This window comes from Chenopodium quinoa, unplaced genomic scaffold (genome assembly GCF_001683475.1).
Source record: "Chenopodium quinoa cultivar QQ74 unplaced genomic scaffold, ASM168347v1, whole genome shotgun sequence".
In the NCBI taxonomy this organism is placed as follows: domain Eukaryota; kingdom Viridiplantae; phylum Streptophyta; class Magnoliopsida; order Caryophyllales; family Amaranthaceae; genus Chenopodium; species Chenopodium quinoa.
Window position 1 is genome coordinate 664,652 of NW_018742980.1, and position 22,288 is coordinate 686,939.

At 34.4% G+C, this 22,288-nt stretch overlaps 3 protein-coding genes and 1 pseudogene across 3 annotated transcripts; 1 reads left to right on the plus strand and 3 right to left on the minus strand.

Moving 5' to 3' along the window:
• The first annotated feature begins 1,529 nt into the window (after positions 1-1,529).
• Positions 1,530-3,286, plus strand: LOC110729343 (60S acidic ribosomal protein P2A-like). The gene is made up of 3 exons (XM_021909076.1): positions 1,530-1,747; positions 2,640-2,866; positions 3,008-3,286. Exons 1-3 carry the CDS (start codon positions 1,660-1,662, stop codon positions 3,032-3,034), a joined length of 342 nt encoding a protein of 113 aa, XP_021764768.1. The 5' UTR covers positions 1,530-1,659; the 3' UTR covers positions 3,035-3,286.
• An 805-nt stretch (positions 3,287-4,091) lies between these two features.
• LOC110729344 (monodehydroascorbate reductase-like) lies at positions 4,092-8,991 on the minus strand. The gene is made up of 10 exons (XM_021909077.1): positions 8,816-8,991; positions 7,576-7,647; positions 7,138-7,189; positions 6,720-6,800; positions 6,379-6,497; positions 6,078-6,297; positions 5,786-5,904; positions 5,550-5,675; positions 5,298-5,438; positions 4,092-4,641 (listed from the first exon to the last, which is right to left on the minus strand). Exons 1-10 carry the CDS (start codon positions 8,864-8,866, stop codon positions 4,318-4,320), a joined length of 1,305 nt encoding a protein of 434 aa, XP_021764769.1. The 5' UTR covers positions 8,867-8,991; the 3' UTR covers positions 4,092-4,317.
• Positions 8,992-15,691: 6,700 nt separating this feature from the next.
• LOC110729414 lies at positions 15,692-16,668 on the minus strand (annotated as a pseudogene).
• Positions 16,669-16,875: 207 nt separating this feature from the next.
• Positions 16,876-21,098, minus strand: LOC110729415. Its single transcript, XM_021909154.1, has 3 exons — positions 20,715-21,098; positions 18,182-18,255; positions 16,876-16,912 (listed from the first exon to the last, which is right to left on the minus strand). Exons 1-3 carry the CDS (start codon positions 21,096-21,098, stop codon positions 16,876-16,878), a joined length of 495 nt encoding a protein of 164 aa, XP_021764846.1.
• Between the last annotated feature and the right edge of the window lie 1,190 nt (positions 21,099-22,288).

Below are 22,288 nucleotides of genomic sequence, written 5' to 3' on the forward strand. Positions count from 1 at the left end.
TCAGAGTAATCACCAAGTCTAAAATATGTAAATAACGTAAAGTGAAAGAGATTGCGCACCAAAACTCTTGGAACCTATATACCTCGAGTATGAACATATGGGGGGAGTTATGTGACTTTATATTTGATCATAACTTCTACTGGGAGTACAGGACGTTGTATTTTCCTTTTTATTTTATGCGCAGGACGTCCAGTCACCTCATGTGACATTTTTGCCTACTCGGTTAGCTCCCGGTGTAGTTTACCTCAATTTATTTGGGGCATGGATTTGGTGGGAAACTCGTTCGATGCGTAATCAAACTAAATAAGCAATTTAATTATTCATTGATTGTGTTGTATGTTGTGTGCTTGAAAAACAGGTGCAACAAGGTAAGTTGTGTGATGCTAGGATGAAAGCATGTTAGTGTGATTAGTTTACGCTTATGACTCGACATTGCTAATTGTGTATTTGTATGTTTGTTTGGCTTTGTCTTTATCTTGGCCTTACAACAACCCATTTCTAATGGCGAGTAGTGGGGACAAAGTAAAGAAAAACTTTTCAGGTGATGAAGCATATTCATGATGGGCATGAGTGAAAAGAAAATCTTGTTTAGTTCCTATAAGGATATAATGTGTTTATTTGCTTTGATTATTATATATATTTGCTTGTGAGACTAACGTAATGCTTTTAAGTATTTGTTTGGTTTTAAAGGGCCTACAATAGTTCCAAATTGTAGGTTAACTTTGTTTGACTTTACTTTCGTTTGGTTGACTTTTGAAGTTGGTTTTATTTAGAATTGTTATTAAAACGAGCCTTCCACTGATAATTGCCTTAGCCTTTTTCACGGTGACAGTAATGTCTTACAATTTCTTAATTCGTATTTTAAAAAGGGCAAAACAGGTATTTTAAAGGAAAAAAATTTCTAGGGTATTACATATTTTGCCGTAATTGAAAATCACAAAAGCGAACTAGTCAAAGTGTGTTTTGTAAATTGTGTCAAAAGTTAAAGCATGTCAACTAAAAAACAAAGGAATTATATCATATAAATTACAAGAGATAAAAAACTAAAAACTATTGCGATCTCGAACAGATCCTAAACTTCCAAAAATTAACTTGCATGAGCACAAGCACAATGATTTAGTGTGACTCAAAATCCAAACTAAGACCTAATTCGATTTGAGCTGACTAAACTCGACCTAATGACCTGAATTGACACCTAGTAACAAATTAACAACACATATGTTGCATTGGTTAAAAAATGGAGCCCCGATTTATCATGTTGATAAACTAAATTAGTTTATCAAGTGGCAAATTTGTAAATAATCAACAAAAATGTCCAATCAACATGGCATTTTCGTAATTATATCAACAATTGTGAATAATCAACAAGTGTTCAAAAATAGAGAAAGTATTTTCTAAAGGGGTTTTAAAATGAAGTGTCGTAATAAATCGCGAAAGACGGAAAGCCAAAGCCCATTGAGAGAGCAATGACAATGCAAAAACCATAACAGCCCAAATTAAGAAAAATGAAGAAAAACCCAAAACACAAAAACCCTACTCACTATATATTTGTCTCTGCAGCTCCATTAGGGTTTACTCGAGCTCAAAATTTCTGCAGATCCTTTGTGTGTTCTTCATCTCTCTCCTCAATTCTTTCAGCACTTCCATTAGAGGAAGAAGATGAAGGTTGTCGCTGCTTACTTGCTTGCCTGTTTGGGAGGAAATGACGCTCCTTCTGCCGCTGATTTGAAGGCTATCTTCAACTCAGGTACTTTCTTCGATCGTATTATACTGCTAGTTATGATTGTTAGTGCATTTGCCAAGAATTTGTGCCATAATTTTAGTAACTTGATGTATAAATGTTGAACAAATTATTGGGTTTGCAACATTCTATGGATTTATTTCAGTTTGATTGATTTTTCCCTCTAATTAGGAAAATGTGATTTTAATTTTTGTTGAATTTGAAGATTTGGATTGTCTAATGATTGTGGCCATTGATTCTGGTGTTGGTGTCTGAATGATCAGGATCAATGTGTTTGATATTACCTAGGATTGTCTGTAGTTTCTCATATTTGGTTGGGATATAAAATTTATAAATTGTATGAACGGGTAGATTCCATCTGTTTTAGGTCACTGGATTATTACTTCTTTTCGTCATTGGGTTTATTGTTTGTTTATGATTGGAGAATATGACAACAATAATGCAATAAATTGAGAATGACGAACAATTTTTTTGGGATGAAATGATGATGAATCTTATTGACTTTATTGCCCGTGTTTCTAACTTTGAACTGATCAATAGAGAAAGGCAAGTATTTTACAGAATGGTAGGAATTGGATTTGATAAAAATATAAAAGAGAATTTAACATAGGCTCCACTGGAATTGTAGAGGAACATAAATAGTGTTCTGTTAAATAAGGGTCAATGTGAGACGATATTATGGTTTATTCTCAATTTCATCCCAGGTTTTCGTAATCTGCTGCTTGTTCTGATGTCGAAGTGTATGATTGGTGTTGCAATTTATTAGAAATTTGAAACCAGACTAGTTGCAATCTTTTGGAATTCGAAACCAGACTATGTCTGTGAGGTGATGGTTCATAGTTCAACGGTTGTAATTTGTGCTTTTCTGTTTAACTTGCTATTTTACTTTGTGTTACAGTTGGTGTTGATGCTGATGACAAGAGGATTGAGTTATTCATGTCCCAAGTGAGCGGCAAGGACATTACAGAGCTTGTTGCTGCTGGTAGGGAAAAGTTGGCCTCTGTTCCTGCTGGTGGTGCTGCTGGTGTTGCTGTTGCTGCCACTGGTGGCGCTGGTGCTGCTGCTCCAGCTGCCGCTGAGTCTAAGAAAGAGGAGAAAGTCGAAGAGAAAGAAGAATCCGATGATGTAATATTTCTACCTCCTGAATTCATTTATATTGAGTGCATATTAGCATCTTACACTTCATTCCTGGTTTTTCGACTTTTGTATAAGCTGCATTTAAGCACATTTCCCCTCAGCTGACTTTTTTCTTTCAACTTTGTGCAGGACATGGGCTTCAGTCTCTTTGACTAAGTGGGTTAGAAGCATGCCTCTTACATGGAGCCAATTTTTTTCTCGGTTTAGAGTTTTGTGATCATTTTTAGCAGTTTACCCAGAGTGTAGTTAGGGTTTATTATTAGTTGAAACAGTGGAGATTTTGTGAAACAAATTGAATCAAAGAATGCTGGATTTCTCTACTTTTTTGGATCCTCTAATGTAAGTGCTGTATTTTACTTGCTAATTTTAGGTACATTTTGCTGTTTTTTTGGTAAATAATTTGTGAAATTTTACATTCTACTACCACAATACCACATCAACATTAGTAGATAGTAACCATAAAGCCGATGGCCAGCTTAGGGACTGGAATAGAGCTCAATATTAGCTTACTATTTTTAACATTTATATTACGTAGTACATGATTTTACAAAAATATAAAGATAAAACCATTGGTAAATTGTAACTAATAACATATACTTCATTAACTTTGCTTTGACTAACATTTGTGATTTATAGGTATAAAATAACAGTCTTGTAGGATCTTGTTAGATTAATTTCGTGTACTTAATTATAGTTCAATTTTTAGTATTTTTTACAATAATATAATTAAAGATATATTCGGTTGTACTTTTGCATTGGTAAATGTGATAAAAGAAATGTGTTTCTAATTTGGGAGAGGAAATATGTAGTACTTACATATTTTTATGCGGTGTCAATGAACCAGATCAGTGATAATTTGGAACAATTGAATCATTATGTTTCTCGTTAATTATACACAATATAGTTTTTTTTTTTGTTTTTTTTTTTTGACGAGACAATATAGTTTATTTTGTTGCTCGTTGCTAAGCATAAATTAGAGACAATATAGTTTATTTTATTGGTCGTTGCTAAGCACAAATAAGGGACAATCATTATAGTGTAGCTGGCTGCGGAGCGCAAATTACCTAAACTGTGGTCAAGGGATTGAGAAGAGTTCACATAGCAAGGCCAATGATGCGCTCGGTAAGTACCTGTATATTTGATTATTGCAAGATAAAAATGAAAAAGAAAAAAAAAACAAAACAAAAAAAATAACTTAAATATTGATTATAAATGAGATAAAACAAGAATGTCATCTATAAACTTTAATTCATTCTCAATTTTCAAATCTCAATGTCAAATTCACTAGCAAGCTGCAGTATGTACTAACAACTCAAAGAGGCAAACCAAAATTTATTAAGCAGCATATCTCCAGGAGTAAACCACACGGAATAGTGTCTAGCAACGGGGTGTCATATAAACACAACCACCACAATTGGGCTGTAATATATTCATCTTGTTCAGATCTTAGAGGCAAACCCAAGGCCTTCCTTAGACAGCTGGTCCAAGCTCTCAGCTACAGGCTGCACTCTAGCAACCTTAGCGATGGCCTTGTTTTCTTCAGGGGTTCCACTCTCAAGGAATGCTCCAACAACCTTCCCGTCTTTAATCCAGTAAGAACCAAACTTGTGGGATGATGATGCAGGGTCATTATCACCAAAGACGACAGCATCTCCTACATTATCACCATAAAATTGCCATGATAGATCAAAGGAGCGAGAATAGAAGTATGGCAAGTAATCATATTCTTCAATGGACTTGCCCTCCTCGCTAGCTTTGATGGCCTGTAACATAAACATAAATTAATTCACTGAAATCTGTCACAACATAAAATTGTGAGAACGACTGATATATCCATGCCACAAAGCTTATCACCAAGAAGTTAATAATGCATGTACCCAAAAACTCGAAAAAAGGGGAAAAATAGGAATTTCATTATGTGATCAGTTGTCACTTTTTACATAGTGCATAATAAAAAAAAAATATATAATTAAAAAAAAATAAAATAAAATAAAATAAAATAAAAAAATCATAAATCTACTAAGATACCCATTAGAATTTGTTTGGAAATCTATAATAATGCATAGTATGTTAATAAATTCACATGCTATTAACTAATCATCACATTATTGATATTCTGAATAAAATCTAAAGCCACTTGCAATCTCAAGACTCCAGATACATAAGGTTTTCTTTTCCTATAAATATTTTGATATAGAGATGAAGTGGCCATTACATTCACATATTTACACATTTTTTGGTTAAGAGATGAAGTGACCTTTACCTTCACATTTTTTATACACTTTTTGGTAAAGAGATGAAGTGACCTTTACCTTCACACATTGTATACATTTTTTAGTAAAGAGTAGAAGTGACCATTACCTTCACAATTTTCACAATTTAATGCATTTTTTGGTTTAAGAGACAAAGTGAGCATTACCTTCACAGCTTGCTCAGCAGATTTACGGGCATGATCAACATGTTCAACCCTTCTAATATCACCATACAGTTTCATTGGAAAGGTAGCCACATCACCAACAGCATACACATCTGGGACATTTGTTTTAAAGAAGGCATCGGTCTGCAACCAAGAAAATCAGTCAGCCATCACAACAGACAGATGCTTATGCAAGAAAATAACTAAACTAAAAAGGTTACAGGTCAATGATAAGTATTCATGAAAGCAACCAACCTTGATTCCTCCCTTCTCCTCTTGAACCTGCCCCTTGAACAGTGTAGTAAGAGGTCTTCCACCAACACCAACAACCACAATATCAGCATCAAGCACCCTACCATCCTTTAGTTGTACCTCCTTTACCTAAATTATTGACGGATCGTTGTTCAAGGAAGTTATTTACTCACATCATATAGGTGTAAGCCATGTAGCAAAAGACTTGAACAGATGAGTCATGAAACTAGAATCCATACCTCTCCATTATCATTAGAGCCAAATCCAACTGCTACTGTTCCTTTAATAATTTGGATTCCTTTGTTGGTGTAGTAGCCCTCATAAAACTTAGCAATATCAGCAGTAAAGAGACGCGGCACTACAAGAAAGATTTAAGATGAAAGATGAGAACCACTGATCAGCTATCTTTCTGTTTCTTATTGAAGGGTAGGAAAAGGCTCATCATACAAAGTACGGCTACCATAAGATAGGTATTCATGATAAACAATATCTAAGACCTAAAACAGAAAATACTATAGCTCTTAGACTTACTGCACCAGGGTTCTGGGTAAACCATGCAGACATCTAAATTGTTGATTTTCAGTGCTGCGCTAAGCTCCAGACCAATGTAACCCCCACCAACCACAACAGCTTTACCATTCTTCTTAGCTTTAATTGCTTCCACAAGCTTGTCAGCATCATCAATCTCTCTAAGATAAAAGATGTTCTTTGCATCAGCTCCTTTAACGCCAAAATCGGTCAATCTTATAACCTAAAACAATGTCAAACAGTTTATTTAGTATGCAGGTGATAACATAATGTCACCAGTAAGTATGAGTGTCACAGAACTCACTGTAGAACCAGTTGCAATGATCAGATTGTCAAACTTAAAAATGATTCCAGCAGCACTTGTAAGAGACTTTGAAAACAGATCAGCTTTGACAATTTCTGTGCTCAAGACCAACTCGATTCCTGCAGCCATATACATATGATTATGATTCAAGCAAAAGCAAACAGAATTAAAAAAAAAAAAAAAAAAATCCATCAACAAAATGGTCGGTTCAAGAAAAATCAGATAATTTCTTCTTAAAACATGAGAAGTAAATAACGAAAATACAATCCTTTCAGAGATTACAAAAACAGCTAACTTCATGCAAAGTTGAAAGCACAATCATTGAAAAGAAGCTGCTATACCTTTTTCGGTATACCACTCAGGAAGAAGTCGCTCCCCTCCACTTCCAACACAGGTATGGAACCCAGGAAGTCTAGCAGTACCTGTAAAACCCAATTTAAATTGTCAATAGCATGCCATGAAAATTTGTGACAACAATCAGATAACAAAGTAGATCCATTGATCAAACTTAGCCAGTGATAGGCAGTGAAAGTCAGCAATTGTGTAATAGATGCATCAAAGTGTCAATGTGGATACCTTAGGATCTAGTGAAAGTGCATTACAAATAGAGTCCAAAATTAACACCGGTAGAGATAACGCTCCAGTATAGAGAATATAAACTCAAGCAATAACTTAAACTGGACCGACTTATCAGCAAAATTATCATGTAGTTAAATTATTTTTAAGAAATTGCCATGCAGTGAAGTTTTATCTACTCACCTTCTGGAAAGAGGTAAGCCTTGCTGAGAGCAGGGCGTTCGTAAGGAGCCACCTGGAACAGAAAGATAAATCATCAGGTCTTTCTTAAAAGCTGAATTCGCAGGAGTAAACACAGAAAAGAAAGTAATATTGCAGGAGCTACAATGTAATATCATGCAGACTGCAGCAGGAACTACAATAAGAGTCAGAAGCACTTTCAATAACAAGCTGGCCTCACCCCAAAACAACTTTGTAAAGTATATAGACTTTCAGCATAAAAGTTCAGCAAACAAGTGCGACTCACAATAGCTAATATTATCCGATTAAATGATTCATAATAACTTGCTTAAGAGATTTCAAAACAAGAAGTGAGGAAATTGTTAAGAGCAACTTGGATTAAATGACAATATAAAAAGTATTACGAGCATCAAAAGCTAACAAAGATCGAGTTCAGCATACCGCTTCTTTAGAAATGAGGGCTAGTTCTCCTGGTTGAAGACCATGCTTCGAAAACTCTCTAGCAGCATACCCCTGCAAGCACAAAAAAAGCCATCCAACTTCAGAAACAGCAAACATCAATATCCAAATAAAGAGCAATTGCATACACAAATTCATGTATCCTTGAAGAACATAAAACCAAATTTGTGATTCTACTTGTGTACTGGTATACGCTTCAAAGTACTAATCCAATCCAATAGTCATTATTCAGCATGGACTTATCATTTACTTAACATCTGTGTAACTATAACCCAACACAACTGAACAAAAACTCATATTCATTTTCCGAACATTTCCAGCAATAAGTAATGTTCATCAGTATACTTCATATAGCATAATATGGAGTAAACTCATTGATAATACACTAAAGCAAAATATTGATGTTCATGAAAAAACATTATACGGCGCATTTCTGAACTAACACACCCAAGCAAAAAACTTATGTTAATCTGTCTATATAACATAATAAACTCAAACAAGAAGCTGATGTGTATCTCTATACATGATATTTGTGCAAAACTCTAGCATGATACACTTAGCAAAAAACTGATGATCATACTAGTATCTGTGCATCTCTAACACAGTAACATAATACACGAGCAAACAGCTAGGTTCCGGCTGCTTCTCATAGCATTCGCACCACCACACATAAAATTTTCAATAAAAACTTCGTAAATTTCTAGCACAATAATCCAATTTATCCTGATCAATTTTACAGCAAGATTATATCTCTGACAGTGTACAAAATTGACCAGGATCATCAAATTCACAATGAAAATTTCTCTCTTTTGACGAAGCAATCAGTCTCTAACTCTGACTGTACATAAAAATATTCAGTCAAATAAACTTCGTTCCACTTATCATTTTTTAAAATCATACGTTATCTGAACAATCCATTAACATTCTATTGGGATATTGCCTATATGATTACATCATTACTCTCAGATCGAGCATAATCCTTATATCATTCAATATTCATATAAGTTTTATATAACAAATACAGCAAAATTGATCAAATTAATCACAAAATTAACAAATTAATCATACAATAATATACAAAAAATAAATAAAGAGCAGCTGATTCAGATTCAATCAGAAATACAATCTGTTCATTTCAATTTTTGCAATAAACTGCACAAATTATTTAGCTTAAAATGAAATTTGTTAAAAAAAAATTCAATGAGAGAAAAAAAAGGCATACAGCAGCAACACCACCGCCGAGAATGATGTATTTGAAGTGCTTTTCCGCCATGGAAGTTTCCTCGATCGATTGAAACCAAAAAGTTTATTGCAGAAATGAAAATCAGACAGAGGGACAGAAAAGGAGGAGAGAGAGAATGGTAATTGCAGAAAAATGAAGGGATTGGTTGGAGATTTATAAATACTAAAATTGAATGTTATTCAGAATAATCAGGTGATGGGCACTTGTTGACCGTCTGATTAACTTTATAGGATGGTTGTTAGACACGTGGTGCTACACTATCCGTTCGTGTGAATTGATAATAGTCCGTATGTATTTTGCCACAAAGGCGCCTTCCCTGTTTTATGGTAACGGATCATTTATGAACCTCTAGAAACAACCCGTGGATAGATTCGTCATAAACCTCATAGTACTAATACTAATATTGTACGGTGACATTTTAAATTACTCTTATTAGTGCATTAACTTGATAAAATATATTTTTATTATGTTAATAAAATATTATGGTCAAAGTTAATACATAAATTGTGAAAAAAGTTCAACATCTCAGTTATTATGAGACAGAGGAAATATTTACAGAATGAAAATAACTATAATATATGGTTTTTTTTAAGGGAAATTCTCTTTGGTAAACTCGAACTTTTTAATTTTCTCAGTGATAAACGTTAAAAAAACTTATTATCATTGGTAAACCTAAATTTCTTATATTAAGTCAACTATAACATTAATGATAAATTTTAACTAGATAAATACCATAGTTAGTTATTTTTTTTTATTATATTTATTTTAGAAATATTTTAGAAATATTTTTTTATAAAACCCCCCAAAAAAAAAAAACCAAACCCCTAACCTAGCCACCAACACCATTGCTAACGGCCAACCCCCAGCCGGCGACGCCTGAGTTCGACAGAACCCGTTCTCGTTTTGGCTCTGCGCTTCCCCGTCCCGCACCTCCTCTCTTTCCCTTTACCCCGACCCCCACGTCCTCCCATTTTCCCCACCGCCACCCGCCGGGCCCTAATCGCACCCCAAACCACCATGAAAACCAGCGCCCTTCCTTGACGAACCCCCTCCTCTGTGAGCCGACCACGGAAACCCTAAAACCCACCCAAAACCACCAGAAAATCGAAACCCGTTTCCTGGGTTTGGTTTCGAAACCCTAAACGGGTTTGGGTATTTTCTAGTGTTTTGGGGTGGTTTTTAGGGTTTTTGACCGGCAAACAGGGGAGGGGGGTCGTCAGGGAAGGGTGCCGGTTTTGTGGTGGTTAGATTGGTCGGCGGTGGGTGGGGGAAATGGGAAGGGTTGAAAAGGAGAAAAAGAGGAGGTGGGGGCAGGGGAGGCTGGGCGACACTGGCGGGGTTGGGGGAGGTCGGGCGTTGCCAGGGGAGGCCGGCGCACCATCGAAGGTGGAGCTGGGCGCCGGCGTTGGTGGGGGTGGGGGAGAGGTGGCTTGGGTTGATTGGAAATGGGTTACTTTTTTTTAATTAAAAAAATAAAAAACTAACTATAGTTAAGGATTTTTATTAAAATAACACTCATCAATGGTAATCAATAATTTAGGTTTACCAATGATAATAAGTTTTTTTAACGTTTACCATTGAGAAAATTAAAAAGTTCGAGTTTACCAAAGAAAATTTCCCTTTTTTTTAAGGAAAACGTAGATAAGTGCTTTATTTTAACATTATCCATGAGTACATTGGCAATCACACAAGCAACGTGGTTACCAATGTACTCATGGATAATGTTAAAATAAAGCACTTATCTACGTTTTCCTTAAAAAAAAGGGAAATTTTCTTTGGTAAACTCGAACTTTTTAATTTTATCAGTGGTAAACGTTAAAAAAACTTATTATCATTGGTAAACCTAAATTATTGATTACCATTGATAAGTGTTATTTTAATAAAAATCCTTAACTACAGTTAGTTTTTTTTTTAATTCAAAAAAAAAAGTAACCCATTTGTGGCAATGTTGTTCAACACCGAAAGACACTAACCTAGCAAGATGGTGCGCTACAAAATCGCCCTCTCTACTTACATGAGACTAGTAGAATATATGTAGTTTATACCTAATACTTAACTAGGTTAAACCCCGTGCAATAGATGCACATTTGTTAAATAATTATAATGAAAATCAAATTATAAAAACGATATAAAAATGTAAGGAATTGACACACCAATTATTCAAGTATGAAGTATATATCCCGTCAAAAAAGTATGAAGTATATAACAACTATAATAGTTATAATAAGCACTTTAATATTTTAGAAAGTTTACTTTAAATTTTATGTAAAACAATTGTCATTATTTAAATACAATTCTCCGTTATGGTAATAATACTTTATTTTAAGCTAATATTCTTAGAGGGAAAATATTTAATATGACGCTGCCAAATGTCCCTTTTATTCGCCTTTAATAATATGTAATAGATAGATACCTACATGTATGTAATAACACAATTTTTTTTTATTATTATTATTTTTTTTATTTACAGAATAACACAAATTACAAGTGTAAATATCTCTACTCCTATCGTTTGTCCTTAACTCCTTAAGCCTCTCTTTAAAAAAAAAGCCTACTCATTTACTAAAGGAATTGGAAGTCCTTCAAATGTTTTTTTTTATTTTATTTTTTATTTTTTTTAATACTCTCTCCGTCCCTTTTTTTTTGCCCCATTGCCAAATTTTTGGGTCAAATTTTGAAAATTTTGATCATAAATTACCGTTGATTTATTAAAGATAATATAGTCATGAGTGGGGTCTTGTTAGATTCGTTTCATTGTACATTTTATTAATATCACGTTTTTATAATTTTTACGTGTATGAAAATAAAGATATAGACGTTTTAAGATACGTCTTGAAAATCGTACACATTCAATTAGGGCAAAAAAATAGGGACAGAGGAGGTATAACAACTTCTCCTTCTTAATTCTATTTTAAGAATTACTGATGCACTGGCATATTCAGTGTGAAAGTGATGACGTAATCGGTGATGACACAACTCATTATAACATTAATAAAATTTAAATGCTCCTGCCTTACCCTTGGCGAATGTTCATGTGGTTGACTTCTGAGACCAACACCTTGGGGAGTTCATGGCATCTTCAGCGTGTTCAGACTAGCCGGTATATGTGAGTCAAGGTAAGTTCCTACTTCCCCTTTTTATTTCGTATATTTTAGTTATTCAAGATATAATTTCACATATTATTATGAGCACAAATTCTTATATGTGGTTAGTTGGTGTGCCCATCTTACATTATAATTAAGTAATGGGGGTTACCTTGACAGATATTGGAATACCGTAATGAGAAAATTGGGTTACTTATTTTTTTTTTTAATTAATTGATGTTACTCGTATAATAAATTAGAGTTGCTATATGATCAAATTAAGGTTATTCACATGATTACTTGAGATTGCTCATATTAACGAATAAATAGAATAGTGAATATTTTTATAAACAAATGTGATCACACCATTGTAGCTAGCCACACAAGACATACTGTATTATGAAGTATATTCAATTATTAATAAGTAAAAACTTTTTTTAAAAAAAAAATTAAAAATTTCCTTTATTTTCTTAAAGTGTTACACTTTCTAACAATATATAGCTAGATATAAAGTGTGAACCTTTTATGCTTTTTCTAAAACTCAAAACAAAGATTGTTTCTAGTTTAACATTTATGTACAACCTCCGTCCCTTATTTACATGCTTACTTCTCATTTTACACGAGAATTAAGGAACTTAAAAGCCATGATAGGGAAGTACAAATATGCATGTGGTTAGAGAGAGATAGAGAGAAAGAAAAGGTAGTTGACTACTGGGTAATTATTAAAGAGATGGAAAGAGAAAGTGTTAAAAAAAGATGTCAAAAGTACACACACACAAAAAAAAAAAAAAATGACAACTCATAAAAAGAGGGAATATTGTCAAAAAGTACATTATTAAAATAGAAATAGGCATGTAATTTTAAAACCCCTAAAAAGAAAAGTAGGCATGTAAATAAGGGACGGAGGGAGTAAATGGACTATTTTATTTGCGTTTGTGGTGATAGATATACTACCTCCATTCTTTTATGGAAATTTTGTAAAAAACCTCCTTGTAAAAGCATTTTTTTATTTTTATTTTTATTTTTTGTAAGTCCTTAATCAAAATATTTTTTTTTGCGAAGTCGTACCTTTATGTCGGAAAATGGGGTTTGACCCTATTTTTTGGCGTTGACAATCACAATCCACCCACGAAACCGCCCTGCCACAGCCCCACCCACAAAACCACCCTTTCACGGCATTGAGCACCCTAAACCCACCCCTTTTATGGTGTTGACTAGGGATGATAATGGATCTGGACCCAACCCGGATCCGTGGATCCAGATCCGTTTTTTATGGATATGGATCCTCAAAATTTAGACCCGACGGATCCAGGTCCTTTGTAAAAAAAACGGATTTGGATCCGGGTCTAACTCTTAGACCCGGATCCAGATCCATTTACCCGTTTTTAATTTATAAGAAAACCAATTTTTGTTATTTATACGACCCAACACTACTAGTCTCAAGTCTCAAAGCCACTCTAACGCTTTGTTTGGATAGCAAATAAGGAAGGAAAGGAAGGGGAGAGAAATAGGAGGAAAGGAAGGGGAAAGAAAGGGAGGAGGAGGTGAACTCCATTTTCCCTCCAAATCTCTCCAATTTTGGAGGGATTATGCTTATTAAAGAGAGAGGGAAAATGGATCCCTCCCTCTCCTTTCCCTTCCTTACCTCAATCCTTTACCCAAACAAGAGAGTCTGTCCCCCTCCTTTTCCTCCCATTTCCTTCTATCCAAATAAAGTGTAACTCTCCAAGTAATTCTATCTTTCTCTCTCCCAACTAAACCCTAACTTTCTCTCTCTACCCCTAATTAAAGTCAGCGAGCAACCTCCATTCAAGTCGGCAAGTGAACCTCGAGCAACCTTAATTCTAGTCAGCAAGCGAACCAAGTAGCTTCTCCGAGCGCGAGTGAACATTCAATAAGTTTTTGTGTTTCAGCGCCATTCGGGTGGTATTTGGAGGAGAAAATGATGTTAATGGTATTTAAAAACCCAATCTTGCTTTCATATAGTATTGAAAGTCAAAACTCTAAAGTTTGTTTCTAGATCATCCACATATATGCATATATGAGTATGTAAATTCATTTATGACGAATTGCGTCTTTTATGTAGATGAGATTTCTGGGTTGTTTGGCTAACATTTCGTTTTTTTTTTTTTTTTTTTTAAATATTTATCGAATAACTATAGACTTGACTATAAGTCTATAACAGATCTGAATTGTTTACATTATTCTCAAGTATTGTTTTGCTTTCTACAAATGCATAATATTGTATAACTTTAATTTAATTTAATTATTCAACTTAATCATCTCGACAAAAGCTTGAAGTAAATTTTTTCGGCTCGAACATTATATTTGTCGCAAAAAATTTGGCAAAATGTGTAGGATCCGTTTTGGATTTGGATCCGGTGGATCCGTCGGATTGGGATCTGAATCTCTACTTTTTGGACCCGATGGATCTGGATCCATGGTAGAAAAACGGATCTGGATCCGAGTCCATCTGGACCCAGTCCAGATCTGACCCATTGCCATCTCTAGTGTTGACCATCCTAAACCCACCTCTTTCACGACGTTGACCACCTTAAACCCTCCTCTACAGCCCCAACCACCCCTCACCCCTCCACTATCCGCCTCGGCACCCCAATTCTCACTCCCAGACCTCACTCCTCCCCTTTCCCCACCCCTACTCCCTTTCCTCCACCACGATTACCCATCCCTCCATTTTTCGCCCGCCCTTGAACACCCACCTCAAAACGACCCCCACCTCTTCCTCCACCCCTAGCCGCGCCCTCCAAACCCTAAATTAACACTCAAACCACCCTGAACCCTAAATTTGCGAGGTGGTGGAAAGGAGGGAGTTTGATTTTCGTTAGTGGGTTCGAAGAGGAGATGCGGTTTCGTGGGTGGGGTTGGGGTGGTCAACGCTGGAAAATAGGGTCAAACCTCATTTTCCGGCATAAAGGTATGACTTCGCAAAAATTTTTTTAATTAAGGTTTGACTTTGCAAAAAATAAAATAAAATTATAAGGAGGTTTTTTTTTTTAAAAAAAATGTTTTATAAGGAGGTTTTTTTTTTACAAAATTTACTTCTTTTATATCATACTCACTTTAGGTATGTAATATTAGACAACCACTTCTCATCTCCTTCCTCTTCTTTTTTTTCAAAACCCGAGCCTCCATAAGGGAATTATATAGGGAATTTCATCAGTTTTATTAGTAGAAACTCCCAATATGTAAGAGCATCACCAACCTATCTCGGTCTCACTAACTAGTAGCAAGGATAAGAATAGGTCGAACCCATAAGAGGCATTGCATCATCCACTAAATGCTATCATTTAAACAAGCTAGATTGATTTAAGTAATTTTTGGTTTGATTTTTATCTATCAACTACTAATTCAAGTCAATTAAGGTCTATGGAAGGGAATTACAATATTAAGAAGGTCTAAGGCATGGCTTACACCACTCAATTTTATCTCAAAAACAAAAGTACCATGCAAGACATAGCATTAATGGGAAATAAATTAGGGAAAATCATCCAGGACACCTAATTACTCTCTTGATCGAGTTAGAAGGAATAACTTAAAACATGAAAATGCAGCTTATTCTCATGATTACAAAGCATAATATCAAGTGTTAAAACACAATAATGATGATAAAACTGAGAAAATATGAGAATATTTGCCGTGCCTTTCTCATTGATTAAACATCAATATATATACAAGAGTATACTAGGGTTAAGGCTAAGGATATATTGATAAAAATACAAACTAATAATATACACTAGATTATTTACATAATCTAACACACCCCCGCAGTCGAAACGGGAGGACTATGAAAGTTGAGACTGTCCTGAAAATCATTAAATAAAATCTTAGGCAGACCTTTGCTAAAAATGTCTGCAATCTGGTAATAACGGGAAAGCACATGTAGGACACGAACTTCGCTCCTCTGAACTTTTTCACGAACAAAGTGTATGTCCATCTCAATATGTTTAGTGCGCTGATGTTGAAACGGATTATTGGAAAGATAGATGGCACTAGCATTGTCAGATAAACCAGTGTTGCTTTCGAAATAGGACATCGGAGCTCAAGCAACAAATTTCGAACCCAACAAGATTCAGAAACAACATTGGCAACCCCTTTGTACTCTGCTTCAGCACTTGACTTTGACAAAGTGGGTTGACTTTTGGAAGACCAAGAAATCAGGTTGTCACCATGGAAAACATAATACCCTGATGTAGACCGACGAGTGTCCGGACACCCGCCCCAATCGGCATCCATGTAGGAGAGAATAGAGGAAATGAATGACTTATATAAATGCAAACCAAAATCAGTCGTACCTTGGATGTAACGAAGTATGCGTTTCAATGCATCCATGTGTTCCACGCGAGGGGCGTGCATAAACAAATAAACTTGCTGCACCACATAAGAGATATCAGGTCGAGTGAATGTCAAGTACTGCAAAGCACCACAAAGACGACGATAAGAAATAGGATCATCATACGGAGCACCAGAATGAGTACTTAACTTCCCTTTGGAATCAACTGGAGTAGTAGATGGTTTGCAATTAACCATGCCTGCTTTTTCAATAATTTCTTGAGCGTGTTTCTTTTGAGACAAAAATAATCCATTTTTATCTCGAGAGACAGCAATACTAAAAGAGTAGCTCAATTTACCCAAATCTTTCATTGCAAATTCATAGCTAAGCTGTGAAATCACATGAAGGCGGAACAGTGGCGGAGCCAGAAATTTCAAATTTGGGGAACAAATGAACATCGCTTAGTTTGACAAAAATGTTGGAACAAACGGATACTTAACTAGTTATAGTTTTACGGCTCAAAAAATCCAAAATACGGAGTTCTACTTGATTAAAATACCAACATCATATACCAAATTTTCCTCCATAAACGTATTAGATTATGGGTTTAGAATATTTGAAAAATTCGACCATTAAATTATATAACTAATTAAATGTAATATTTGTCATAATTGATCCTTTTCACAATCATAATTTGGATACCTGTTCATGCAAAATTACAATTAAAATTATTCAAATAAGTTTATATATAATTGTTAAGAAAAAAAATGAAGTAATGCTATCTTATACATTAAAAAAAAATAGAATTAGAAAAAAAAAAAAAAAAGCTAAATGTCTGCAACAAGAATTGAACTTCGGTGGCTTGATTAATTTGTGATTAATTTGCTCATCTCAAATACCAAGTAGGCGACGACCACTTGTTTTCAAAATGTTGCAGGTTTTAATTTTGTATTCAACTACTTATTCAAAAATAAAAGCTTAAATGAACTCACAGGGAGGTTTGATCCCGCGTCCATAAGCTACTATAAGTGATACTTGACCACTGAACCGTTTGGATTGATATCAACCCTTATACACAAAATTATGAATATAAACTAATTTTTGTTTTTTTAAAAAGTGAGGGGACTGCTGTCCCCCCTTGTCCTCACCTAGCACCGCCTCTGCGGCGGAAAGACTCTGAAGAGGCAGTAAGGACAATATCGTTAATGTCGAGGAGAATGTAAGAAGTAGCATTACCATGGTGGTAAATAAACAATGATCGAGTTATCAGATTAGTTGTGAATAAAACCAATAGTAGCCACAAAATCTACAAAACGTTGATACCAGGCACGGGGTGCCTGTTTTAGACCACTTAGAGACTTCCGGAAAAGGCAGACATGATCGGGTCAGGCAGGATCTTTAACGGTTGATACATGTACACAGCTTCATTCAAGTTATCATGTCGGGTCAAGCATTCTTGACATCTGATCTAATTGATGATGGGCCATGATTTAGATAATGCAATGCTGAGAACCACCCGAATAGTTGTCGGTTTAACAACCTGACTAAATGTCTCATCACAATCAATCCTGTAATACCTTGGAAATTTCCTTCTTTTAAAATACATTTTTTACTCTAAATAAAATCTCATTTTAGGAAATAACCAAAATATTACCACCACCGTGGTCACGGCTAAGGCTATTTCAAAGTCACACAGTGGAAGTCTAAATTAAAAACCAACTTTTAAAAATAAATAACTTGAGTTCACAACCTCAAAACATAAGTAAATTAAAGCGTTCACAAATTGGAACCAATATGAATATTGCCCTTTAAAAGCAAGTTTAAAATAAATCATAACAACGTTAGTCCATGAATAATAAAATCAACAATTCAAATATAAACTAAGAAAGCATAACAAGTAACTCTATGCACTCATTCCCTTCATGCTTCAAGTACCTGTAACTTTCTCCTTATTTCAACCCCTCTACTTACCATATAAATGGGTTATAGTAGAGCCAATCCAAAGGAAAGCCAAACACAAACACAAAAGTACGAATCAGCAAAAGCTGAATACATATGCACTTATAAAACTAGCACACTAACATGATCATCCTAGCAATAATATTAAAACATGCTCGCCATACAATTCACAAGTCAACTTACCTTTGACTCATAACTAGCAATATTAATTATTAATATAGCTTTGGATTACGCATCTAACGGGGTTCCTTCCTTAAATAGCCCTTTTAAAATATTGAGCTTCCAATTAGGGAGCTACCCCAATTGGCACCTACTATGTCACACTTGTGACAGAATTCCAGCGCATTAATAATAAAAGAAAGTACAACATCCTGTACCCTTGTAGAAGCTATGGTTAAATATAAAACCCCATAACTCCCCCTATATGTTCAAATTCCAGGTGTATATACTATTTGGTGCGTATCCTCTTACACTTTACGTGATTTACCAATTTAACATGTGATGACTCCAACCAATCAATCAAGAATAAACATAACAATCATCAACATACACTTCCATTTCATTCTTGAATCAATTAGTGAGCACATACTATTTGTTTTAATTAAGGTTCCTTGCCTAATTTTATGCAAAAGATTGCACTATTACTACCTTGGTGCATAAAATACACTAATAAACTTTCTTGACTCAATCTCAACTTAGATGAGTGAGTAAATAAATAAACTAACTTCTTGACTTAACTCCAATAATGTATGGGTGAGAAATAAAATTATGAATCATGCTCAATAATTATAATCTTAGCTCTTTTAAACATAGATAAGCCTTGCTTATTAATTTCATGCTTTCTTGATACTTTAAAATAAAACATACTTCCATGATTCATACATAAACAACTTGTATCATGCCTCAAATAACATATTCACATGCTTGCATAATAATTCATGATCAACCAACATCAAATCCAAGCATTTAATCAACCAAACATGCTACTAAATCATCACTTACTACATACTTTGCATTCCTAGCATGATATTACGCATACACAATCACTTTTACGCGCATACATACCTTGAATAATGCCTAAACTCGGCCACACTCCTAGCTCGAAACTTCCTATAAATATAAATACATAATCATAATTAATCCACTATTCTTACAAATTTCAAGCAACTATTATATTTATTAAACCTCACTAATTAACCTAATTAATGGTTTAAAAGCCTTAAAACCTTTTCTTTAAGTGGGTACTTAAAACTCTTTCAAAAAGACTTAGTTTTCATAACTTATATAAAATTCACGCATACTTATTTAATATAAAACATCACTAATAAACCAGAAAATCATATTTAAATCATTACAAACCTTTTCCCTTTTATGCGTAATCAAAACCTAACATAATAATTAAAAAGTAGTGAGTATAGTTAAATTCTAGCATTCATTGAGGGCTTAAAACTCATTTAAAACATGTTCTAATCATTAATTTAACAACCACAACAACCTAGAATTAAACCCTAATCATAAACATTAAATTCCTAAATTCTAGGGTTTGTAAATTGGGGTTTTAATCAAATTAAAATCTGAAAATATTAATAATAAATTAACAGTATCAAATACCCAAAAAAAATCAAAATATAATTAAAATCATGCTTTAAATTAATTAAACAAGCTTAGAAATTAAAATAGGAGAAAAGAGATTTTTTTTCTTTATACCGAAACCGCACAAGAGGAGAGAGAGAGAGAGGAGGGGACGGCCATCGGTGCTGGTGGCTGCCGCTGGTCGTCGGCGTGACTGGCGGCCGGTGGTGGTCGCCGGTTGTCGACCGTGAGAAAAGGAAGAGAGAAAGGTGCGGAAAGAGAGGAAAAAGAGAGAAAAAAAAGAGAGAAAAAGTTTGGGTCTTTTGAGAAATCTGACAAATGGTTTTTGAGTGTGAAATCATTGAGTTTTTGGGGTATTTATATCCTCTTTTAAAAACAAAAAAATTTATTTACACATTATCATTATTAATCCTATTCCCATTTGAAATCTTCTTTGGGGCTAACTTGTTGGGCCCCTTAAAAACTCTTTTATTCCCAATAAGCTAGTCCAATACTTTGAGTGATGTTGACCCAATTTAAATACTTTATTGCCCTAATTAATAACTCATATTATTTTATACACACTTATTTTATAATCAAATAATTAATTTATTTAAAAAGAAATGAATCATTTTAATTAATATATATACATAATATTATAAAAATACGGAGTATTACAGTCTACCCCCCTTAAAAGAAGTTTCTTCCTCGAAACTTGAGCACAAAAAAAGGTAAAACTCTTGTTTAAAATTTCACTTTTTCACTCACTTAACAAAAATTTTCTCTTAACACTCATAGATACTGTACTTTTTGTAACCTTTCTTGTGACTTTCTTTCTAAAATTTGTATAAGATTGTGCAAAATATACTGAAAATGCACAAAAATGCTTGAAATGAAGGTAAAAAAACGCGAAATTCTACCGCATTCTACGCCCTCTAAAGAAAACGAGTTACGACCTCGTAACTCAACTAACCTCAAACAATTCTAGGTACTTCTTTCTCATTTCATCCTCGGCTTCCCATGTCGCTTCCTCAGTTTCTTGATTCGACCATAAAACCTTTACTATCTTTACATCTTTCTTGCGTGTACTACACACTTTAGTATCAAGGATCTTTACAGGTCTTTCCTCATAAGTTAGACTTTGATCTAGTTCTACGGTTTCAGGTTGCAATACATGTGACTTATCTGGGATGTATCTTCTCAATTGAGAAACGTGAAACACATCATGTACCTTACTAAGGTCCATAGGCAATGCCAATCTATAAGCTACTTTTCCTATCCTTTGCAAAATCTCATACGGTCTAATGTATTTTGGACTCAATTTCCCCTTCTTTCCGAATCTCATGACTCCTTTCATTGGTGATACCTTATAATCACTACAAAAAAAATGTCCATATAGAAACGAAATTCTAGCGACAGAATTCAATTCGTTTCTAAATTAGAGACGGAATTAAAAAAATCCGTCTTTAAATTAGAAACAGATTTTTTTTCCGTTGCTAAATTAGAAACGGTTTTTATTTTTTTTTTTCGTTGCTAAATTTAGAGACGGATTTTTTTTTCCATTGCTAAATTAGAGACGGTTTTTTTTTTTCCTTTGCTAAATTAGAGACAGATTTTTTATTTTTTTTTTTCGTTGCTGATATGAGCGACAGATTCTTAATTCCGTCTGTAAATGTATATTATTACTTTTGAGAGGAATTATGTAAACTAGAGACAAATTTTCTAAACTAGAAACGAATTTTCAAATCCGTCTCTAAACTATAGACGGATTTTAAATTCCGTCTCTAATATTTCTTTCACTTATTATCAATTATGTGCGTAGAAGTAAACAAATAATATTTGGTATAGTTGGTAAGAGTTTCACTATGTGACTTTGAGGTCACGGGTTCGACTCCTAGCAATCCCAATTCTTGAGATTGGGGATTCAAGGAGCCTTACATGCAAAGCCGAGTTGGGTTGACCTGAGTGAGGTCAAACTGAATAGCAGCTATTTTTAGAGCCAAAATATTTTTTTCAGTTGTTAAATTTAGAGACGGATTTTATTTTCCGTTGCTGATAAGAGCGACGGATTTTTTTTTCCATTGCTAAATTTAGCGACAGATTTTTTTTTCCGTTGCTGATTTAGCTAGCTATGTCCAGCAACGATTTTTTTTTTCCGTTGCTAAATTTAGAGACGAAATTTTTTTTGTTGCTAAATGTAGCGACAGATTATTTTTTCCCGTCTTTAAATCCAGCTAGCGACAAGGTTTTACCAACGGAGTGATTCTGTTGATATATCCGTAGCTAGCTATGTCCAACGACGGATTTTTAGAAATTAGCAACGGATTTTACCTGTCGCTAAAAGGCCAAATTTCTGTAGTTAAGCAATACTTTGTCACCAACTTGGAATTCCTTTTCCCTATACTTCAAATCTGCGTAACTCTTTTACCTGTGTAGGGAATTTTTCAACCCCGCCCTACTGTGGTGTCATGTTTTTAAGTATGGTGGCGCTCCAAGGAAAAGAAGCTAGATAAAAAGAGTCGCCAACAAGTTTTAGGAACTTGTAAA